The sequence below is a fragment of the Beta vulgaris genome, chromosome 5 (genome assembly GCF_026745355.1).
Source record: "Beta vulgaris subsp. vulgaris cultivar EL10 chromosome 5, EL10.2, whole genome shotgun sequence".
Classification (NCBI taxonomy): Eukaryota; Viridiplantae; Streptophyta; class Magnoliopsida; order Caryophyllales; family Amaranthaceae; genus Beta; species Beta vulgaris.
In genome coordinates this window covers 45406726-45422481 of record NC_079206.1, presented here as the reverse complement: position 1 = coordinate 45422481, position 15756 = coordinate 45406726, and the positions used below count along the sequence as shown (strand labels likewise).

Below are 15756 nucleotides of genomic sequence, written 5' to 3'. Positions count from 1 at the left end.
TATTTTAAAAGGAAAGGAACTGTTTCCTTTCCAATTTTCCTCAAGACAAAATCTTAGAATATTTTGGAGGAACAGCTGGCCAAAACAAACTTAACCATAACCTACTCTCTCCCTTCACAAAGTACTGTTTAACTTGGTTTGGAGAGCACTCATTCCTCGAACTGAAAAGAGGAATGAAGTGGGTCTCTTGGATATGTGTTACATGTTTTGCTTGGACCACACATACAAATCAATTTCCCTTCCCTCTTCATTCAACACTTAACCCATTATTGAGAACATTGTGTATTGGTACGGTGCCTTGATAACTTCTTACTTCATCATTTTGAAGTAAGACTTACTGGTTGGACCACCATAGGGTCAAACAAGGGAACATTTGAATGAGAAGACCCTAAATGGACTTGGTTGTCTGTCCAAGAAGGTGTTCTCATTCAAGGAAAATGGCTTCCAGTTCCTCAGGAAAAAGAAAATGCCCAAACTGGACTTAGAAGAAGATAATGATGTAATCTTGGATAACCCTGTTCCTAAGCCGGAGGAACCAAACCTAAGAGGCGCAAACACATTGCCACTAAGCCTAAACCCTCTGTTCCTTTGAGAGTGAGAAAGAGCACTCGTCGAAAAATTGCTCCTGTTCCTGTTCCTTCCAAGAGGACTCTCCTTTAGTCCTTTCGGATAATGAGGAACAGGTACCCTCTACTCTCAAGGAACCATACCTCCACCATCTCCCAAACTCTCTGTTCCTTCACAAAAATACCCTCCATTTCACCTTCGTCCTTCTCTGTTCCTTCAGTTTTGAGCAGTTGAAGGATGAAATAAAAGGACCAAATCCTTTTGCTTCCACCTCCACAACTCTTCCACCCACACCACCATTTCTTCCTCCCATTTATCACCCTTCACCTTCTGTTTCCATTCCTGGAACAGATGAGCCTTCCACTCAAACCTCCCCAGTTCCTTCACAACATCCCCCATCTGCCTCTAGTTCCAAGGTAAGGAACAGGAAAATCCGGATGATACTAACTGGGTTAATGAAGTCTGCCTTCCTGCACAACATATGATAAAATTTTACAATCATCTTCATTGGACTTTGGATGCCAAAACTGATACTATGATAAGTCTTATGAAGAAATTGAGTGATACCGTGGTTGCGCAGCAAAAGAAGATGGACACTATGGCTCGTACTTGGAGGAGCTGAAGGAACAGGTTGAACTACATCATGGGGTGGTGATGAAAAAGTTGGAGGATGTGGTTGAAGAAGAAGTTGTAGAGGAACACCATTCCCCTTCCCTTTCTTAGTTTCTTTTATTGTTTTTGTTGTTCCTGTTTCTTTCATAAGGAACACAATTTTGTTTCTTCCTTTTTTTTTTCTTTCTTTGTTTTGTTATGGAACAAGTGCTATATAATCAATGACTTTTGCTATATTGTCTATGTTTCTAAATGCTTTGCATAATTTCTTCCTTGGAATGGCTAGTATTATGTGATTGATGTTTGAGCAAGTTTACTCTTTGATTTTCTAACTTAACCACTAATGGTGCTTGCATATTGGTCTTAAGGTGTTAAATCAATTCATCAATTCATGCAGAGTCTATTCTTTTTGAGGATGACAAAGGGGGAAAAGGATTTAAGGAACAAACTGTACATAAACTTAAAAAAAATGAAAGTTGAAAAATTAAAAATTGGATAAGGTAAATGAAAAATCAAAAATAGGTTAAGGTAAATGAAAAATCAAAACTTCAGTTACTCACATAATTGTGTTTTATTTTTCATTTTCTTCTTTATGTTTTTTTTCATTCACTTATATTATTTGTTATTTTCCTTAGTTTGTACCTTTGTTGTCATCATCAAAAAGGGGGAAATTGTTGAACCCTAGTTTTGATAATGACAAAGAAACAAAGGAACAAACTAAGTAGTGAACTAATGAATTATTTAAGTGTATGGTGTCTAAGGTATCAATGCAAGGAACTGGGAGAATACAAAGTCAATGAAGAAGTCAAGAGAGGATTTCAAAGGCTAAGTAAAGAAGTTTCTATGTTGATACTGGAGCAAGCATTGGATCAAGAATAATAGAAGCTAGGCGTTTTATTTTCTAGTTCCAATGTAAAGGAACAAAGAAAGAATGGTAAGGAACTGTGGCAGAATATTTGAGAATGAAGCGTTTGTTCCTCTGTAAGGAACAAACTCAGTGGCACTTAGTAAATATGTTAAAGGAACTGAACTAATATAAGGAACTAGACTTAGGCGTGTACTTAGTGTAACGGTTAAAAGATAATGGAGTAAGTCATGCCTAGATTATAGGAAATTAGTTATTTCTAATTTCAAATGATAAAATCAGTTTTAAAAAGAAAATCTGTTTTGGAAAAGATATTATTTTTCGGAAAATAAGAAAATAAATATCCGGTTGTTAGAAAGATTTTATTTAAAGATATTATTTTCTTAAAGATTAGAAATTCAGATTTAAAGATAAAAAGAGTTTATAAAAACTGATTTTCGGATAATGTGAAGGAACTCCTATTATTTAGGAGTAATGGCTGCATTTTATCCACGTTCATTTATAGTTCATGGGATCATGGGACATGATGTAAAACGTGTTCCTTAGGGGAAGGAACATCATGGGTAAATGGATTAAAACGTGTACTCTAACATTAATCCCACGTTCTTCATGATTAACACTATAAATATAGAAGTCTAGATAAGTTCCAAATTGTGTCTGACTAAGTAATTAAGTGAGTTTAACTTATTAAGTGTCAGTGCCTTCATTCTCTCATAATAGCCATTTGTTCTTTGCCTTCTTACTCTAATTCCACTAAGCTTATTTCGATCAATTGTATTTTGGTTTTTGGGGTAAGGGAACTTTGAGTGAAGTTCTGTAAGAGAAAGGCTTTGAGTGAAGCTTGTATGTGTGAGAAAACTTCGAGTGAAGTTGAGAGGAACTGCTGTTAAGGGAACAGTGGTTCAGGAACTTGAGTTTAGGAACTCAAGGTAGGGCTCGAGTTAGAATTAGGTTGTAACAGAGTTGTTTGGCCTAATTAGTGAAAGTGTTGAGTTTAAAATCCCTAGTGGTCGAGGTTGTTTCTTCTTGTTGGGCCCAAGAAGTTTTTCCTCGTAAAAATCCCTTGTGTTCCTTTAGCTTGTTTATTCGTTTAAGTTTTAATTTCCGCAAAAAGTTACGTTTATTTCTACACCTACAATTCACCCCCCCTCTTGTAGTGTTCCTAGGGAAATAACAGTACTAAGAATGTTCCCGATTCTAATTGTCAGAGACTCGGTGTCAAAATTTATGGCGACCAAGTCACTAAACCTGGCGCCATAGTTATTCGTCGGCGTGGAACTAAGGTGCTTTTTGTGCCCTAATTTTCTTCAACATATTACTAGAGAAATATTTAGAAATTTTCACTTTGTTTTGGTCTAATTTCGACTCTTAAAGTTGATTTAACGATTAATTTTTATGCTTTTGTTGCTAATTTTCTACGATATTCTCATCCAAGTCAGAACCATAAACACTAAAATTATCCATAAATACCTCCATGATATTCTCGATGAAATTAGAAAAAATGGCCATCATACATCTTTGAAATGTGATAGGGGCATTGCACAAACCAAATGGCATCATGCGATATGCAAAAGTACCGTAGGGGTAACTGAACGTCGTCTTCTCTTGATTGGCTGAGTGAATGGGAATCTGAAAGAAACCTGAATATCCATCCAAATAACAGAAAAATTTATGTTTTGCTAATCTTTCTAACATCTGAGCAATAAAAGGGAGAGGAAAATGATCTTTCAGAGTGGCGGTGTTTAATCTGCGATAATTAATACACATCCGCCAACCTGTAACAGTACGAGTAGGAATTAGTTCATCCCTATCATTCTTAACAACAGTAGTCCCCCCTTTTTAGGAACAACTTGAACCGGGCTCACCTAATTAGAATCGGAGATGGGGTAGATGATGCCCGCGTAAAGTAGTTTCATAATTTCCTTTTTCACAACCTATTGCATATTAGGATTCAAACGTCTTTGGGGTTGTATGCAAGGGCGGTGATTTTCTTCCAAGTTAATTCTGTGCATGCAAAAATCAGGATTAATGCCCTTTAGATCATCAATACTATACCCAATAACCTTCTTGTGCATGCAAAGCACTGAAAGAAGTTGTGAAAGCTGGCTGTCTGTGAGTTTAGTACTGACAATCACAGGGCATTCCTCAGCGTCATCAAGAAATGCATATTTGACGTGAGAAGGTAAAGGTTTAAGTTCTAACTTCTTTACCTGTGGTTCGGAAGTAGAGAAAATAGTCTCCATTACCTTACAATCTGCTACCTTATCAATGTCAAGGCCATCATTTAGATCAAGACTTGTCTCCAATAATTCATCTAACAGAAATTGTGAAAAACTAACTCCAGAGATCTCATCGAGAATGTTAATCCTGCAACATGTGTGCTCAAGCATAGGAGACTTAATAGCATTGGTTAACTTAAAAGTAACAGTATCATCACCAACACTCAAAGTCAAAGAGCTAAATTTTGCATCAATGACAACACCTGCAGTACATAGAAAAGGTATACCCAAAATAATGGGAATTCGACTATCTTCTTCCATATCAAGTACTACAAAATCAACAGGAATATAGAATTTTCCAACTCTAACAGGTACATCCTCTATAATACCTAAAGGATATTTCACAGATCGATCTGCCATATGCAGAGTAATCTGTGTGCACTTTAAAGGACCCAAGTTCAGTTTATTACAGATAGATAAAGGCATAACAGATACACTGGAACCTAAATCACATAAAGTCTTATCTATAAACAAAGCACCCACATGACAAGGGATGGAAAAACTACCAGGATTTTTTAATTTTGGTGGAATTTTATTTTGCAGAACATCACTGCATTCTTTAGCTAAAGCAACTCTATCTATCCCACCAAAATCTTTCTTTTTAGTGATCATATCTTTCGGAAACTTGGCATACACAGGTACTTGAGAAATTAAATCAGTGAAAGGAACTGTTACCTCAAGATTTTTGACCATAGGCATAAATTTACCAAGTTGTTGATCGACCTTTGATTTTTGCATCCTATGGGGGAAAGGTAGTGGTGGAGTAGGAGAATCAGTAACCTTCTCCTTGCGTTTCTCTACTTCATCTACTTTCTCGCGCTCAACTTCAGTTCTGGAGCTATCCTCACCTTCATTTTCATCCACATCATCATTCTGAACTAGAGGTACTGAATCATCAGTAGGCATAGGTGGGGCATCATACTGTGTACCGCTTCGAAGAGTGACAGCATTAGCAGTTTCATTAAGAATTGGTTGCCCCGGCAGATGACCTGGTTGCCTCTGTGCATTATTTCCAGCCACCTGAGCAAGTTGAGTCTCCAAGTGTTTGGTGGTGTTCTTCATTTCCTTGATGCTCTCCTCATGATTTTTCTGCATAGAAACCATCATTTTCATTAGATCAGACATAGTAGGCTATTGAGAACTGGCATTATGAGAAACTTGCTGCTAATAGCCTTGGTGTGAAGGCCTATTGAAACCAAGAGGGGGTTCTGGGGAGCCGCTTGATAATACAATTGTCTAGCAGCATGTTGTGGTGGGTTTGGATGAGGTGGTTGGTAGGAAGATTGTGGTGGAGGTTGAGGATTCTTAACATTATTGTTCTTGTAGTAAAAATTAGGATGATCTCTCCAACTTGGGTTGTAAGTGTTAGAGTAGGGGTTGTGTGGTCTCTGCTGAAAAGCATTTGCATGCGCCATCTGATGCGGATCAGGTTGAGTGTAGCAACAATCATGACCATAGTGGCCTTGAACACCACACACTTCACAAAAGGAAGAAGTAATAGGAGCCATGGAAGACATCGGATTAATACTCATAGGTTGAGTACTAGATTACAAAGATTTTAGTGAGTCCAGCTTCATGCTCAACTGTGCTACTTGTGAAGACAACAAGACGTATGCATCAGTATCCAACTTTTTCTTTGAAATAGTCCTGGAGGAACTATGATCATTCGTTGCTAAGTTGGCCAGAAAAGTGTACCCTTCATCTACCTCCTTATCTAGGAAGACTCCCCCCGCGGATGAATCAGATCAAATATACTCTTGATATGGGGTTGTAGACCATTGTAGAATGCTTGGGTGATGAACCACTTGTCCAGATTGTGGTGTGGGCATTCTCTTTGCAGATCCTTGAACTTATTCCACGCTTCCTTCAGTGTTTCATTGGGTTCTTGTTGGAAGGTAGCAAGCTTATGTCTTATTTCTGCAGTCTTGGTGGGAGGGTAATACTCTTTCAGGAATGCTTCAGATATAACACTCCACTCAGTTTTATTAACATCATTCAGCCATTTGTGTGCCTTGTCCTTTAATGAAAATTCGAAGACCATGACCTTCAACTGACCAGGAATGACCCCTTGGTGCTTAACGGTACGACAGAGTTGTTGAAACCATTGTAAATGATTTGCAGGGTCTTTAGGTGGATGCCTGCCAAACTGATTCCGTTGGATCATATTAATGAGAGGAGGCTTGATTTCGATGTTTGCTGCCTGTATATCAGGCATAGTAGGGCATGTGGGAACATTGCCAGGAGAAGGTACCCCATAAGACTTCAATGACTTAGGAGGCATGATTGGTTCTATTGGTTGTTCGGCGGTTTTTCCCTGATTAGCAGACTGCTTTTTCTTCTTTTGTGTCTTCTTGAGTTGCCAGAAGGTTTTCTCAAGATCAGGATCAGTTGGAACTGGAATACCTGTTCTTTTAGACCTGGGCATAAAAGAAACAAAAAAAAAGGTGCAGTGAGATGGCCTCAATTGGAACTTGAAATTCCAATGAGACAACAGAAATAGTCAAATAATTAATCAGAAAGTTATAGAAACTAGTCGTCTCCCCAGCAACGGCGCCAAAAACTTGATGGGTTTTAAAATATACCGCAAGTGCACGGTGTCTGTTTAGCAGAAACTAGCAAATACGGGTCGATCCACAGGGAGAGGAGTTCTACAGATTTATGGTCAATTATTTAACTACTTCAAGAGAGAAAATTGATTGAAGAATTAATTTCTAAACTAGAGTAAACTAGAACACAAAATGATATAAGTTTACCAAATAATTAAAAACCTAGGGCAATTGATCGGTCCACCATGCTTATACCAATCTAATAACTACAATATAGTTCAATAATACTTGGATTGAGGTTCGAATAACTAGAGTATTTCGTTAATCCTTGGTCAGGCATTAACAACTCTTAAAATAACATATGCCAGTACGGTCGCTCAACATAATCAAATCTACCTATTGTAACAGGCCTCTAATGAATACGATCTTTCGATTCTAATTCTTATTAGCTAAACATAACTCATGATATTGCGCAATTACATGAATTAAACAAGCATAACAAATCAACAGGAATTATTCTAATTCAATCCAAATATCGAAGAACATCAAACCACAATAAAAAAGATATAAACATGGCTTCCCCCTCTAAGCCCTACAAAAAGACTACTCATTCATGATAATAACAAACTCAATAAATAAAATCAAAGTAAAAGAATTCATTAAATTAAGCAAAGTAAAGATGAATACCGAATGATTGAGGAATAATTGAAACGAAATCAACGATCTCTATAATATTCAAAGGTAAAAGTTCATACAAAGCTAGAGAGAGATAAACTAAGTGTTTAGCCATAAAAACGTAGAAAATAAGATATTCTAATCGAAAATACTAAAAACCTATTTATACTTTTTACAAAACCGGCTAAAAAGGCGAAAAAACCCGTCCCGAGAAACCGCCCGGTCGGGCGATAGTGATTGCAAAACAACGACAAAGCAGCCAATCCGCCCGGTCGGGTGCGTAAAGGAATTTTCCCATTTGGTCGCCCGGTTGGCCGAGCAAAGTGACTGCTGGCAGATTTGAGTTTCTTGATTTGCCTGGTCAGGCGCGTAAGCGTTTTTCTTCCTTTGATCGCCCGGTTGGCCGGATGAAATGAATATGCTGTAGCTCAAGTTTCGTGGCTCGCCCGGTCGGGCCAAACCGCCAGGTCGACCGGGCGAGTGTGTTTTCTCGTCCATTTTCCGTGCAATCTAACCGAATCGCTCGTCCAATCTTTCGGATTCTCCTTGTACATTGTGTGACCATTGGGCTCCCATGTCGTGACTTACATAAAGGCATCAAGTGCCTAATCTGCATCAAAACATGCAACACACGAAAAGAGCTCCAAACGCATCAAATCCACAAGAAACGAGCTCAAAAGAGCTCAAATCGACTATCAAAACTAAGGGGGTTGGAGTAAATAATCGATAAATAATAAACACATCACCTTTCGATCTAGATAAAGATTCTTCTAGATAAGCTAAATGAACTCCTGGACGAGGCCTTGCCAAGAAAGAAAATCGGCTTAAAGAAACTTGGTTGTCTTTCCTTTCTGAGCAGGAAACGTACATGGATTGTGACTCATCCAAAAAAATCAATCTAAACATCGATTCCCCGACGAGTCATAGGCATAGAAGGAGATCGGCCTGCTGTTTTTGGCCGCCTTTCATTCAGGAGAAAGGTTCGTCCAGAAGAGTTAAATGAACATTCTGGACAAATAAAGAAACTGGACGACTCAGGAGCATTGGCCGAATCATTTAAAAAAATAAAAAAATACTTACCAAAGTATCCATCCTCTTTTCACATCCAGATTTGCTGTACTCCTTCCACAACGAACTTGTAAATTTAGACATGCTTATGTCCCTTAACCAAGATTTTTATAGAACGGCTTTGGCTGCAGCTGCAAAAGAAAAGCACAATAATAGTGAGCTACATTCATTGGATGAAGCTATTTACTTAGCAAAATCAGTATGTATACCTCTTTCCCCGGCCTGCCGCAAGTCCGCGGCAACCAGAAAATTGTCATTATAGAACATCTCCTTAAAGGGAATCTAGTTGGACGGACCCTTGAAGGACGATTTATTTGGGGTGGAATACTCCGCAATTCGGAAGTACTCCATCATTTCCTTGGCTAAATTATCCTCCAACTCTAGGAATGAAGCCGTTCGTCTGGTAAGAGTCAGAGCTCGGTTGAAATAGCGGTAGCGTCTAGCTACTGCTTCGGTGGGGGAGTGGACGAATAAAAACTCTGCGAGTATCTTCGAGGTTTTGTCCCAAGATGTCAAGAAGCCATGACGGTTGCAGACGCTGAACCAATCCCCGTATATTGTCTTAGGGAACTTTGATAAGTAATGTATCTGAGTAAAGGCGGCCAAAGAAGGGTTAACACTTTTTAACTCACAGACGACCAAGAACGTCAGGATGTTCTGCCATGAGTTAGGGGCTAGTTGATTGTGGCCAAGGCTGTAATGATGAAGAAGACAACTTATGAATGGGTGCAAGGGAAATGGTAACCCCGCGTCCAGAGCCAGCCGATAAACCGCAAAGTCGCCTGCCGGAGCACTAACGATGGTATCCTCCTTACCCTATTGCCGAGGAGAAGTGTTTAATGTCTGAACCTACTCGTCCTAGCCAGCTATTGTCAGCTAGAATGAACCTAGGGTCTGACAGAGGACCTAGACAACGTCTAATTTCAGAAGAAGTAGTAGAAAGCTCGTACGAATCATTGGACGGGTTAAATGAAACCTCTACCTCGTTGGCCTCGTCCACTGCCATACCTTGTTCGTACAGGCTGGCTTCGGAAAGCCTCTCACTAGTTCTCTCCTCCTGGACGCTTTCAAGAGAAGGGGTTCTGTTTGCTGGCCGAGTGCTTTGAATTTCGCGCTCCCCTTTGTCAGGAATTCGGCTTGTTGACACCTCCATTTCTCAGCTTGAGGCTGGGAGATTTACTCCACGTCTAATGCGAGTCGTTTTGTTGACGCGCGCCAGAGTACCCTGCACAGGTAAAGATTGGGTCGTCTGACTTTGCCGTCCATGTCCGACCAGGATAGGCCCAACTCTAGAATGTGCCGAAGAGGGAAGGCTCTCTGTTCTAGGGTTAAGGCCAACCCTTAAGCGTTCAGGATTGTTCGATGAAGAGGACGAATCCATTTTTCTCGAAAAAGAATGAAGAGAAACAAAAATTAAGAATTAAAAGAAGAAATGGGATACCTGTTGAGATTGCTTGGATGGATTGAAGAAGGTTTACGGGATCTTGGACGAATGCTCTTTCTCTCTCTAAAATTTAGTAAAATTTTCGGCAGAGTCTCTCTCTAGAAAATTCTCTCAAGGCGTGAAAGTGAATCCAGGAAGGACAAGGGTCTATATTTATAGGAAGGTAAAAATGACCTCCGATCCCCATCCGGTAAGATAACCGTTGCATTCAAAAAGCCTTTGTGGGTTGACCTGTTGAGACCGACAATTTGGCGCCTTCTTCATCTTGAAAGGGTTAGGGAAGTTCTTGTCGGTTAAAAGAGAATTCTAACCGTCTTGGCGCCTAATGGTAAAAATCCTCTTTTAAGGGGCAAATGTGAATAACCTTAAAATAAAAGGCTATAAAATAGGACACGTGGCTCCATCTTGTTCCTACATGTGTCCCTTTGCTACTACAGAAAAGTTCATGGTCCAAAAAGGTGTATGGCCTTAAGTACACCTTTCTGAATGAAAAGAGTTGTACTAGCCCTCCTTTTGGCCAGATCTGTACTTAGGCCCAACATTTAGAAAGGGCATTTTTATAGATTGTATGATGTGGACTTTTCAATCAATGATCGCCATGTGTCATAAAACTATTGCTCAGCCAATCAGATGCTCTCAAATTAGGGTGACATCAAGGTACAACAATCACTTCAGATGCTATAAATAGTCCTTGAAATCAGGGGAAAGGTACGTTTTTTCAGGGCACTTTACTGTTATTCTGACATAATTTTTTTCTCTCTCTACTTTCTCTCTCTTTAAAATTTCCTTTCTACTCCTGATACCTAACTTAAGCTTCAGAGGGAAAAATACCATCCAAACCTCTAGAGTGTCCATTTTTGCAGGTCTGAAGACGGAGCTCAGGTTGGGGTTTTGGGTCCAGGCGTTGTTGCACAAATCTCCTATTATAGAACCTATTGTTGGGAATAGTAGAATTATTTTACGAGTCTAGCACTACGTAACAACTGGCTATGCTGTTTTCCTTGGGAAGAATCTTATTTCCCGGCGCTCGAAAAAGCAACCTACTATGTCTAAGTCCTCCACTGAAGCTAAATATACAGTCGTTGCCTACGGAACTGCAGAAACTATTTGGCTCAAGCAGCTCGTTGTTGATATTGGTCATTTTCTTCGCCACCTGTGATCGTGTATTGTGATAATGCCTCAGCTACTTATCTCACTGCCAATCCAGTTCATCATGATCGCATCAAACACATTGATGTGGATTATCATTTTGTTAGAGAAATGGTTGCCAAGGGTGGTCTTATTGTTTGACATGTTCGTCTCAGTTTCAGATTGCTTATATATTTACTGAGGGCATATCTACAGAATTATTTACTAAGCATCGTTCCAATCTATCTGTTGTTTCACCCCGTAATGATTGAGGGGGTGTATTAGAGTAATATTGTATGTAAAAGGATAGAATGGCCTTTTACTATTCTTAGGCCTGTATTATAAACCTTATATATATATTGAATGTCAGGGTTAGCCTACTTAGGTTAACACAATTATTCTCCATACTTGTACAAATATAAAGTATCTAATTAAAGTGTAAAATTCAAACTAAACAAAATTTTAATTAATCGAAGGAGTAAGGTTATTTAGTACTCTATCCATTCCATAATATAATGCCTATTTTATTTTTGGTGGGTCAAACTTTAAAATTTTTGACCAAATATTCTCATTATATATAAAAAAAAAACTTACTGATGTGTAATTTTGTGAGATTCGTCTCAACGTGTATTTTCATAATATCAACTTTTTATTTTTTTTATTAATACGAAATTGAAGATATTAAAGGTCAAAGTACATCTTGGAGATCGAATAATATAAAAAAACAAGTATTATATTATAAGACGGATGGAGTATATCATTGTCTGGCTTCAATTCTTAATTATCTCTATTATATAAGCCAAGAGAGGAGGTGTGGTGTCCTCTTTTGAAGTGACAAAAATACCCTTAATGATCTAATTAATGGAATGAAAAAAATTACAAAAGCAAATCATTTAAAAATTCTCATTCCAACTTGCCATTTAAAAAAGTTTAAAATGGTATATGCATCAGATACTTCAATCAAAAATTAAATGGACAAAATATTTATACCTTATAAAAAAAGATGGCATACATAACATGCACATGAAAAGTTTGGACATTCACTGCCTTTGATATTCTTTAATTCAGTTAAACCAACTCATTATTTTTGTTCTTTCTGTTCAATATTCATTCACAAAAAATTAATGTTAACAATCACTCACAACCTTTTTATTTTTTACATTAGCGAATTAATATATCTAAATTCATCTAACTGTTTAATTTTTCACGTTTAAGTTTAATCATAAATAAAGTACGAATGAAGTATCTAATAGAATAACAAATTTTGAAATTAACGCACGCATCGCCTGCATATGAAGATTAGTTTTGGTTATTGTTAGAGTTGGCATGGATAGTCTTACTATGCATAAACGCAAACAAAAAGTCTACTTATAAACGATTATGAAGAAGACAACGGAAAAAACCACTATTTCAAGCTGAGACCTTTCATTTCCCGCCCAAAGTTGTTACTAACAGTGTCCATAAAACATCACCCATTTCAATCTTTTCATCACTTAAGTATTTCATTCTCATATTCAACATTTCATCCCACATTCACTGAAGAACATATACCAACTTTCTTCAACTTCAAACAAAACACAACACAACACAACAATTACACAGCCAAAAAAAAAAAAAAAAACTCAGCTCATTCTTTAGAACAAAAAGCAGGAACTGGAAGAATCAATCAAAATCATCAATGGCAAGATCAAGAATCGCTAATTCAAAATTTAACCCATCTATATTTTCTTACTTACTTTCTCTCACCCCGTTTTCTTTTCTTGTTTCTTCTCCGAAAAAATCTCAAAGAGCCAAGAAATTCTTACTTCCTACTACTTCTCTCCCTCTCCTCTTCTTCTCTCTCCTCTGTTTCTTCGTTTTCTCTGTAATTCTAATCCTCAGTACAGTCAACATCACCCAGAATTCTGATCTTTGCTCTGTTTTCACCCCTGTTTCATCTCATTTGTCGTCGTCGCCATCATCATCTTCTTCGTCTTCCCGGATGCTTCTTGCTTCTCTCGCCGCCATTTTCTCTGACGATGGCGATGAAGGTAAGCCCAGATTATCTGTAAGTGAGATGGTTCCGCTTCCGGCTCACGGGATTTCTGGAAATTTGAGTAAAGAGGAGAGCCAGTTCTGGAAACAGCCAAATAATAAAGGGTATCAGCCTTGCTTGGATTTCGGCATTGATTATCGGAGAGAATCTCCGGTGATTTCTAGTGAGAGAAGGAGGTTTTTGGTTGTTGTTGCTTCTGGTGGGTTGAATCAGCAGCGTAATCAGATTATTGATGCTGTTGTTATTGCTCGAATCCTCAAAGCTGCTCTTATTATCCCTATTTTGAAGGTTAATTTCATCTGGGGTGATGAAAGGTAGCATGGATTTTTGTTTTAAATTGGTTCAAGTTTCTGGATTTTAGTCTTTGGAATCGTTTCTTGATTTATGATTTTGATGGTTTTCTCCGTAATATCTGAGCTAGTCAACAATTTTATTCTGTATCTGCATTTTATTTATTCCAATTAATGGTAAATTTTGAGTTCTTGGCATGTGTTACTTTATATTTTAAATAAAAGTTGTGAACTATATAGAATTGTGACGAATCTGTTCTATTTTGTTCTGTAAAATTTTCCTACTGCAGTGAATTTTCTGACATTTTTGATGTTGAACACTTCAAGAAGACCTTACAAGCTGATGTGCGCATTGTCTCCTCTCTTCCCTTTAGACATTTGGTCTCAAGACAGTCTGTTGAGACTCAAATTCCATTTGATGTATCCCCACTTTGGATTCGCACCCGCTTTTCAAAACAGGTATATCACAAAACCTAGAGAAATTTACAGTATTTACTGACAAGTTTCTGCAAGTATTTTCAAGCTTAATGACCCTGAAATGTACCGGAGCTTAATCACATGTGTTACCTTGCAGTTAAATGAAGAGGGTGTACTGGTTCTTAAAGGGTTAGATTCTAAACTCTCTAAGAATCTGCCCTCTGATCTTCAGAAGTTGCGTTGTAAGGTAGCATTCCATGCTTTGCGGTTTGCAGCTCCGGTTAGGGAGCTTGGAAACAGATTAGCTAGGCGAATGTGGATTGAAGGCCCGTATATTGCCATCCATCTCCGGGTAGAGAAGGATGTTTGGATTAGAACTGGCTGCCAAACCGGACTTGGGGCTCAATATGATTGGAAGATCAGTGAAGAACGGAGCATCAGACCTGAGTACCTCACTGGAAGGCTCAACATGAGCTATCCTCAGCGCCGCCTTGCTGGCCTGTGCCCCTTAAATGCTTTTGAAGTGGCCAGGTAAAATTTAGCTTGTGCTTGAAACTATATACTTTTGAGAATTGAAATGCAAACTGTCAACAGTTTATGTTGGCATGTATGTCACTCGGACTCGTCTATTTTGTGCAAAATTTTGATGACATTGGTCCAAAATGAAGCTTTCAGAAGCTGAGACGAAAGGTATATCACAGTGTCTAACATAAGTTGGGATTATAGATGGCAGTTTGTTCTGAAATTCTCTCTAGACTTATAGAAACAGAAAGATACATAAATTGATCATTGTGATGTTGTGGCAGGCTTCTTAAGGCGCTGGGGGCGCCAAGAGATGCAAGAGTATATGTAGCTGGAGGTAAGCCATATGGTGGCTCGATGGCTTTAAAACCACTTATTCAGGAGTTCCCAAATGTAATGACCAAAGATAGTTTGGCAAGAGAAGGGGAGTTGTTACAATTTGCCAACAGATCATCGGCTTTAGCAGCCATCGACTATATTGTCGCCCTCAGCAGTGATGTCTTCTTGCCATCACACGGGGGTAACATGGGCCGAGCTATGCAGGTAAAATTAATCTTAGCCACTCTTGACCATTTTTTATCCTCGAGGAAATTATGCTGATTTTCATAAATTGTCTACATGTGAAGGGTCATAGAGCTTATTCCGGCCACAGGAAATATATAAAGCCTAACAAAAGAATGATGCTTCCATTCTTTGAGGATCAGTCGATATCTGAGGCCGAATTTGGAGGTATCATAAGGAAACTGCATGAGAAGTCTCAGGGGCAGCCAGAGCTTAGGACTGGAAAGAGAGACAGAGATGTGATTGCTTATCCGGTGCCTGAATGTATGTGTAAATCTAGGACGAGATAATCAAGACATAGTTGAATTAAGCAAAATGTTGTCATATCCAATATTCATGTTACTTTCATCTATGTGGTTCTCGAATAGCAGAAAATGTAATGCATATAGTTTTCTAATAATAGAAAATGCAAAGCATATTAGTGCCGATATATATATGGTCGAGTACAAGTCCAGAATATCTTGAGCATTAATTAACAGTGTGAGCATGTATTCATATATTACCAAGGAAGGATACCAGGCAAGATGTGCGTTGCGCTAAGCTAAAACCACACCCCTTAATAATTTCAATAGGTACCGCGCTTGCTTACTTTATAGTTTTTATGGTGGGATATCCCTTGTGACTTCTGTAGGAATCTATAAGTACTATAAAGCGGAATTTCATGAATCTAATTCATAAGCACTTAAATCAGGATCACATGCATATACAATTAAGGATCACATACAAGTTTAGAAATAACCTTTGTAG

The 15756-nt window shown here is 38.4% G+C and overlaps 1 protein-coding gene across 1 annotated transcript; it reads left to right on the top strand.

The window, feature by feature from the left end:
* Positions 1-12384: 12384 nt before the first annotated feature.
* Positions 12385-15366, top strand: LOC104893538 (O-fucosyltransferase 37). Its single transcript, XM_010679653.3, has 5 exons — positions 12385-13533; positions 13800-13968; positions 14084-14457; positions 14733-14991; positions 15075-15366. The coding sequence occupies exons 1-5, from the start codon at positions 12863-12865 to the stop codon at positions 15297-15299; spliced, it is 1698 nt and encodes a 565-aa protein (XP_010677955.2). The 5' UTR covers positions 12385-12862; the 3' UTR covers positions 15300-15366.
* Positions 15367-15756: the final 390 nt, after the last annotated feature.